The 8,819-nt window shown below is 33.8% G+C and overlaps 1 protein-coding gene across 1 annotated transcript; it reads right to left on the reverse strand.

Annotated features, from left to right (window-relative positions):
* Positions 1–1,157: 1,157 nt before the first annotated feature.
* Positions 1,158–3,773, reverse strand: LOC142633559 (receptor-like protein EIX2). The gene has a single exon (XM_075807799.1). It carries the CDS (start codon positions 3,771–3,773, stop codon positions 1,158–1,160), a length of 2,616 nt encoding a protein of 871 aa, XP_075663914.1.
* Between the last annotated feature and the right edge of the window lie 5,046 nt (positions 3,774–8,819).

The raw sequence follows: 8,819 nt of genomic DNA on the forward strand, positions 1-8,819 counted from the left end.
CAACAAACAACTTATGAAAAGTTTTTTGAAGCCTCACTTTTTTTAACTATAGTTGTATTTTTAAACAACGTAAGTTAGTCAAAATAAGGTCATCCAAACACAATCTCAATGATAATTTATCACTTCTTTCAAGTAAATTTAAAATTAAAAAATAAATAAAAATAAAAATCCTTAACTAATGCATTCACCTATTACAAATAGATATGACACAATATATGACAATTGATAGGGTTGAAACTTAGGGAATAGTCTTTTTTTATCATTATTATTATTATTGGTATATTATGCATTCATAAAGTTTTGAATCAAATTCAAAACCTCACCCTCTATCTCATTATTATGGAAGAGGAAGTCATTTGAGGTAGATCTCATTGTTATGGTAAATTTGCTTTAATTAATTTGACCATAACATCAAAATCCATACAATTTCTACTTCAAACATAATCATGTATATCAACATAATTGGGTAAAACATTCATTCAAGAGGTTAATAAAAACCAATATCAAATGGTCTACACTATTGATATGGTCCCTATCTTTTCACACACATACAATATCCTTAGTGAAACTGGCCAGTACCAATAGCCGCATATAGTTCGTATGCAGAGGTAACAAACAAGATAATTCAGATGACAAAGTCATAGTTACACTGAACTCGTATAGAAACAATTTATTTATATCTGCTTCTAATTGTAATTGTCTTGGATTGCAAGAGTTTTCACAACCTGTGAATATTTTTTGCAAAAGAGCAAAAGGGTCATACAAAAGCACGAAAAAGAAGAAGAAGATAAGAAAGTATAGCATAAGTGAAAGAAAGTTTTAAACTTTATTGAGTAGAGTTTATTGACTAATATTGTTATCAAAACCCAACTCAATTCAAAGTCAATCATAGATTTGGTTCAATTGAGTAGAGTTTGTTAGTTCCAAAATGAGAAACCCATTTTTAAAATAGGGAATAGTATTTTCAGTAAAACTATTATGTCATAAACCAAGGCTAAAGTTATGTCATATTTGTGAAATAAAAACCAAATGACTATCACATTTAGCTATGAATTAAATTGTATATTAAAAGTATTTGACTACAACAATAACATGAAAGAAAAAAATATTCAAGACATATAACTTGAAGCAATACCTTTTGGCTAGATAACAAAGCCTCACTTACTAAGGCAGACTCTTAGCTTTTCCAGTAAATTCATCTTTATCATTGTAGTCACATAAATCCAATCTTTTATTTCATCCGCAAATCTAAAATAAGCATGCCTCCAAGTCCTATTAAAGAAGAGAGCTCCACAAATTGCCCAAAAGCCAGTTGCGAATCCAACTCCCATACCAATGTAGAAGCTGGAGTTTTCAAAATCATCTTCAACACTGCCAATTGGTGATTTATTCAAAGATTGTTCCTCAATTGCGCAGCTTTTTGGAAGAGGATCACCACATAACTGAGGATTTCCAATGTACCTAAGGGCATCAAATGATTGAAGCTGGGTGCTTGAAGGAATTCTACCCGAGAGGTTGTTGTATGACAAGTCCAAGAGACTAAGAAATGTCAAATTAGATATGCTTGGAGGAATTTCACCTGATAAATGATTTCGTGAGAGATCAACTGACTCTAACTCTTTCATACTCCCAATTTTTTCTGGTATCTTTCCCATCAAATGATTTCGAGACAAATTCAAAAAACGTAATTCGAAAAGATCTGAAATCTCAGTAGGGATTGATCCAGACAAGTTGTTACTTGAAAGGTCTATGAGCCTAAGTAATTTAAGGTTTTCTTTGTATTCCATTTCTTTCCCTTTGGGAGCCAACTGAACATTCTCAACATAGGATGCATATGCATAAAAATAAAAAGACGAATAAGACATAAAATAAGAAAATGAAATATCATAGGATTCTGGTAATGCCATGGCGCTAATATTTTTCAAGCAGTTTGGTATGGATCCTGATAGGCTATTATTGGCAAGATCCAATACTCTAAGAGAAGAAAGTTGGCATATTTGTCGAGGTATATAACCCTTGAAGTCACTTGATCTTAGACGAAGAACTATAAGATTTGTTATTTCTCCAATCCATAGTGGTATAATGGACAAATGATTATCACCCATATCAATAAGCCTCAGATTTGAGCATTTTTTCAACGATGAAGGAATATCTCCATAGATGCTATTGTTTTGTAAACGCAATGATTGGAGGTTAACTAAAGCCCCCATGGAGTAGGAAATTCCACCTACTAGATTATTGCTCCCTAAGTTTAAATGGATCAAAGATTGCCAATACTTCCAGCAGTGAGAAAGTTCTCCTGATAAGAGATTGTTTGATGCATCTAAAACTTCTAATTTATTCTTTCTAATTTTCTTTTGGCATAAGAAACTAGAAATGGGTCCATAAAATGAGTTGTTAGCTATATTGAGCACTTTGACAGTAGAACTCAGAAAAATGTCTGATACATCACATTCTATGTGGTTGTTAGAGAGATTGATAAATGTAATGTTTGAAGTCCAATTCCAGAACCAAACCGGAGCTTTGCCTGAAATTCCTGACATGGACATATCTAAAATATTGAGGGATCTTTGTGATTGTAGCCATGAAGGAAAATTAGGACCTATCTTGATTGAGCTCATGTAGGCATAGCAAAGTTGGAAGGGGGGAACCCAATTGGAATTGACATTAAAGAACAAAGGTGCTTCAGACATATAGAGATCCTTTAATTTTGAGAGTTTTCTGAAATGCCCTTCATCTATGGTACCTGTTAAAGAATTTTTTCCGACATACAACGTCTCTAACTTAGAGAGAAGCCCAAGACTCTTTGGAATGGTGCCATTCATTTGATTTTGGTCGAGGTATAATGATCTTATATGAGATAAATTCCCAAAGGAAGAAGGTATAGAACCATTTAAAGAATTACGTCCGAGATCAAGATATTCTAATTTCTCTAAATTGAAAATGCTAGGCGGTATATTGCCTTTCAAAGAATTGTTGTACAGGCTAAGCCATAAGAGGCTTGTACTGAGATTAGAGAACCAATTAGGTATCTCATGATTGAAATGATATCCAGAAAGATCAAGGACTCCAAGAGACGTGAAATTGATAAATCCAAGAGATGGATTCAGGCTATCAAGCTGACAATTGTACAAGTATAGGTCTGAAAGAGATGGGAACTTACTCATTATTTGAAGCCAATCAACTTCTCTGTGAAGGTCAGCATCGCCCAGGTCAAGGAATTGAATGGCAGAGAGACCAGACATCCAACGAAGGTTATCTACATAGAGGTCAGAATTATTTCCAAGTGACAGATAGCGAAGGCTTGAAAGGTTCCCAAGCTGATGAGAAACGAGTCCACAGAAGTTAGCACCAAAGAGGTTAAGATGAGTGAGACTGATCATTGAACCAAGGAAAGTCGGAATCGGAGTACAATTAAAGTCATTGCGACTCAAATCCAAGTAATTCAAATGTTCTAATTGGAGCAACGAACCACTAATCTCACCGCCTAACGTCAAATAATTGAGGTGGAGCTCAGAGACTCGGCCAATTTTCTTGTCGCAGAAAACTCCGTCCCAAATACAGCAATCTTTATGGTCAGACCAGGATGAGAGGACGTGTTCTTGATCAGTGAGACCATGTTTGAGGGTTAGAAGGGCTTGCTTGTCTTTTTCATTGCAAGAGACATTTGAGATTGACTCTGCTTTGAAGAAAAAGAAGCTTAGACTGAAGGCAATGGGAAGGAACCATACTAAAAAAAGCACATGATGAAGAGTTACAAAAGAGGCGGCCATGGTAACGAATTGAAGGAAGGGAAGTTTGAAGGAAGAAAAGCTGAAGTGTGGGTATATAGTTATTAGAGCTCATCGTAATATATATATAGTGATTCTTCAAACCCTTTCTCCTTTTCCTTATTATTATATTATTTTAATAAAGAACTTGACTTGTTGACTTGTGCTTTTAAATTCATCCGATGTGCATGTGAAACACTATTTAGTGGCCTATGATACGACGGTGGAATTAACATTTCATTCAAAATTTTCACGCTAAAGGTTGGTTTTTGGTGAAGAATTTCCATTACAGTGTTGTTGATACAATAATTAAGCAAGGTTAAATTATCGATGGTCTCAAAAGTTTAATTTATTAAAATATGAAAATTTTAATTATTTAGCAACACAATTCTAACAAGCAATGAGCCTTGTCGGAATATTAGAAAATGAGAGTATATCAGAAACACAAATTCAAAATTTTGAAAATAAGATAATTTTAGAAATATGGTAGGATAGTACATAACATTTTTAATATTAATTTAATAAAATGCAATTGGATATCAATGGAGTGTCATTTCTCCCTAGAAGAAAGTGCAGTTACCCTTTTAATTTTAATGAAGGCTTTTGACTGGATGACTTCAACCAAATGCCAAAGACCAATCCTCATGTTTCACGAAATTGCGTAGGAATTGCAGTTCAAGACTTTGATTTGTTGACTACTTTTTGTTTTCTTTTTTGCGTTCAGTAACTTAGGGCTCAATTGGTAGTAGTGTTTAAGTATTGTTATTTAGTTTTCAGTATTAAAATATGAAAATTTTAATTATTTAGCAACACAATTCTAACAAGCAATGAACCTTGACGGAATATTAGAAAATGAGAGTACCAATGGACATCTCACAGTTTACCTGTAAGTTGTTTACCAATGAACACTAAAACTGTTGTTTAAAAGTCACTACCAAACATACCCTTAATTGCTTCTTCTTCTTTTTTTGGTTCAGTGACTTTTGTTTGCCAATGGACATCTCACAGTTTACTTGTAAGGTATTTTTTAAAAAATAATTAAAAAATACTCCAATAATGATTAAGCCTGTAAGGTGTTTGATAAAATTGTTTGAAGAAAGGCTTTTTCCCATGAGCATAGTGTATATATATAGCTTTGTTCTAACCTCCCGCACGTTTAGCAAAAGAGTAATGCCCATGGTTGATTAAAATCTCATTTATGTGCTTTCCAATTCTTCATTTATGCAAGTGTTACTGTTTAGTGGCCTTACTAACATGATTGCACCCATAAAGAAAGACACGATTGCAGTATAATTACCATTTCAGGGTAGATACAGTGGAACCCCATGTGTTCAATAACCAACCTTAACATTCCCATGTATGTGATTCCATGGAATCTAGCATTACGCAAATGAAACACCACCTAATTGGTAAATGGTGATGGATTGAGCATAACCAACTAACCAAGTCATCCAAAGAACAAATGGTTTCAAACGATCTATTGTAGGTAGCTATTTTTCTATATCACTTTTTATGACGTATAAGATGTATACAAAGACTTACTATTTAATGGAATCTACACTTTATAAATGTGATAATATATAAAACACATTAAATTAATACAATGCAATTATCTCCTCTCAAATCTACATTTATATATCTAAAGTTAAAACATAGCATTTATTATTGCTATGCACTTATTGCAATTTGCCACATGCCACTTTTTCTAATAAATTAATCAAAGTGGAATAAGACCCATAGTATTACAATTGGTGGAGCATAAAATTGAATATTCATAGTGAAACAAAGGACTATTAGTTTTTATATAAACCACAGATTTTCTTTATTAGTATCAATGTTATCAACTTTCTGACTTGTTTCTAAAAATTATAAAAAAAAAAAAAAAAAAAAAAACTTTTTGACTTCTTTTGCCTTAACCCCCACTCCAATCTTGGGGTGGGAGGTGAGTTGTTAACCACTACACATTTTCTACCATGTGGCATAGTTTCCATGTAAAATCATATGTCAAATGTCCAACTTCTAGATGCCATGTTCTTTTTATTATATTTTTTCAAAAACAATCATTGATGAGCCAAATAAAGTTGGCTCCCACTAGTAATATTGAAAACTTTGTCTGCCTAATAGTTGATTCCTTTTTTCACCTTCTTTTGCCTTGAACTTTTATTTATTTAACTTGAACTAAAGGAAGTGGAGGAAGATTTAAAGAAAACTTATTATTGTTATATAATGATAATTTTTCTGCTAGTGATATCATTGCAACGAAGGAATGGTGACTCCACACAAACTGGCAAACGGAATAAAGGTTAAATGGGCACCATTTTAAAAGATGGTCACCACCACGCACCCTTAGCATGAAGGCTACTCCATAAATATAAGTGCTTGTGGGGTGTTTTTTCAAAATATGGGATCATTATTCCCTACATTCTCTTCTTCCAGTTGAGTTCATATTCGATACAATAATTAAGCAATATACTTGTTAGGTCAAGAATACACATTCAAAAATTCATGTGGAGGACATTTGTCCAGAACCTAAGGTTCATGATGGTGAAAAATCTTATGCGTATGCATGTGTGCTCTTAATGGCATAATTCTTTTAGTGATAGTAAACCAAACCCTGCTAGATCAATATTTGCCAAAGACAAGTGATGAGATGTGCTAGGTTTATTGGACGAAATAAAAGTTCCATGTTCCACTTTTATCCTTCGTTTATTGCAAATTACTACACGCCACGTTTTCTAATAAAGTAATCAAAGTGGAAAGAAATAAGACCCATAGTATATTACATTTGTGGTGCATAAAATTGAATACTCATAGTGGAACAAAGGACTATCATTTCACTTAACGATCATTTTTCAGATAAACCGCATAGATTTTCTTCATCAATATCAATGTTATCGACTTTCTAGATTCTTTTTCTTTAACTCCCACCCCATCCTGGGGTGAAAGGTGACTTTTCAACAATTACACATTTTCTACCGTGTGACATAATTTTCATGTAAGACCATATGTCAAATATCCAACTTCTAGATGCCGTGTTCTTTCTATTATATTTTTTAAACAATAATCATTAATGAGCCAAATAAAGTTGAATCCCACTAGTAATGTTGAAAACTTTGTCTGCGTAATAGTTGATTTTTTTTTTTTCACCTTCTTTTGCCTTGAAATTTTATTTATTTACACTAACCTAAACTAAAGGAAGTGGAGGTAGATTTACTTGATATTGTTGTAATTGTGAAACAAAATATTATTGTGGTTATTGTTGATACCCATTTTCGCGACACATTTTGTATAAGCCTAATTCAACCAAGCCCGACTTCCCTGTGGGCTCAATTAATGTATTATATTATATTATATTATATTTTTTTAAGTATAGCCCAATCCCATACGATTTATTCGGGAAATTGAGGAAGTGTGGCTACCAAGTGGGTAAGGGATAATAGTAGCACCTCAGGTTCATGGACGAGGTCTTATACCCAAAATTTCCACCCCAAAAGAGTTTTTATGCTCTGACTATTTGTAACTCAAAGTTTCTGCCCTAAACCATTTTTTCCTTTAAAATATAGTTGACTCTTATTCGCCAACTCCAGCTGCTAGCCCTTACTTAGGTGAGTATTCCAATAATCTAAAATGGTTGACGAAAGGCAGCCAATTAGAGCAAACCCCATTTATTTCCCAAATCATGTTAAATACATGCAAGCTATTCCCTAAACAAAAGCAACCTAAGCCAAGACACCAAATTAGTATCATGTTGGATAAAAGTCTCTACTACTACCAAAAAACCAGTCATTAGCAACACCCCAAACTCGATACGAAACTCTCTCTTCAACTTAAATGAACGAACCATGTTTTACCCGCGTAGCTGAAACTTTAGAGCAAAAACCCATTCAATCAACCAACATTCTCACAATTTCGAAGCTTAGGAATGGAAATATGGGTACAGAAGAACTTTCCCTCTCTTCCTCACAACCTCTTTCAATTTCCTCTTCTCGCTGACTATGGGTCAAAGTTTCAGACCTGTTGTATTCCTATGCATTTTTCAGCATTTTTGTTATTAGCATTTTGATTTCTCTCTTGTTAAAGCACCATTAGCCTTTGTTTATTATACATTTGAAATTTTGGGCTTGATTCTCCACAAATAATCACTTTTAAAGAACTAAAGGGAAGATTTAGGTCATTCTCGCATTTTTTGCCCTTGTCACAAAAACGTCCCCGACAATTATATAATGATAATTTTTCTAGATGTTGATGATATCAATACAGCGAAGAATAGTTGACTCCACACAAACTGATAAAGGAAAAAATGGTTAAATCTTAAATGGCCAACCGTTCAAAAGATGGTCCAAGCAAAGTGACAATAAAAATGAGTGTACACCTCATAAACATGAAAGGAGACATTCAATGGTCAAATTTAAGAATGGTTTCCCTTTTGGATAAGCTTGGGATTGGTTTTGGAATTGATGGGTGGTTGATTTGGGTTCAAATTTTGTGATCTATGTGTCACATTGGCTGTGAAATGTTATCCACTTTGGGGTTTTGATCAGTGTTGGATCTTGTGGCAGTTGTTGGGAGACTCTAGGATTGGTTCTGGGAATGATTGGGGTTTGATTTATATCCAAATTGTGTGATTTATGTGTAATAGCAGTTGTGATTAGATGGTGGGGATCACATTTTTGTGTTAGAATTATTTGACTATGAAATTTTAACCATTTTTGGGGTTTTGATCAATGTAGGATGTCATGGCAGCTGTAGGAGAGTTTAGGATTGGTTTTGGAAATGATGGGTGGTTGATTTGGGTTCAGAATGTGTGAACTGTGTGGATTAGTCGTAGTAATTTAGGTGGTGGGGATCAGATTGACCGTGTTAGGCTTATTTGACTATGAAACGTTATCCAGTTTAAGGTTTTGATCAATTTAGGATCTTGTGGCAGTTGGTAGGAGGCTTTAATTGGACATGATGGGGGTTGTTTTAGCTCCAAATGATGAGAATCATATTGGTTGTGTTAGTCAATATTCGGCAATGTTTGTGACGAAAACTCAACCAAGAGTTAAG

Source organism: Castanea sativa, chromosome 5, assembly GCF_040712315.1.
Source record: "Castanea sativa cultivar Marrone di Chiusa Pesio chromosome 5, ASM4071231v1".
Lineage (NCBI taxonomy): Eukaryota > Viridiplantae > Streptophyta > Magnoliopsida > Fagales > Fagaceae > Castanea > Castanea sativa.

What these genes read in the sequence shown, in the direction of transcription:
- LOC142633559 (XM_075807799.1), bottom strand. Translation starts at nt 3,773, where the DNA reads ATGGCCGCCTCTTTTGTAACTCTTCATCATGTGCTTTTTTTAGTATGG.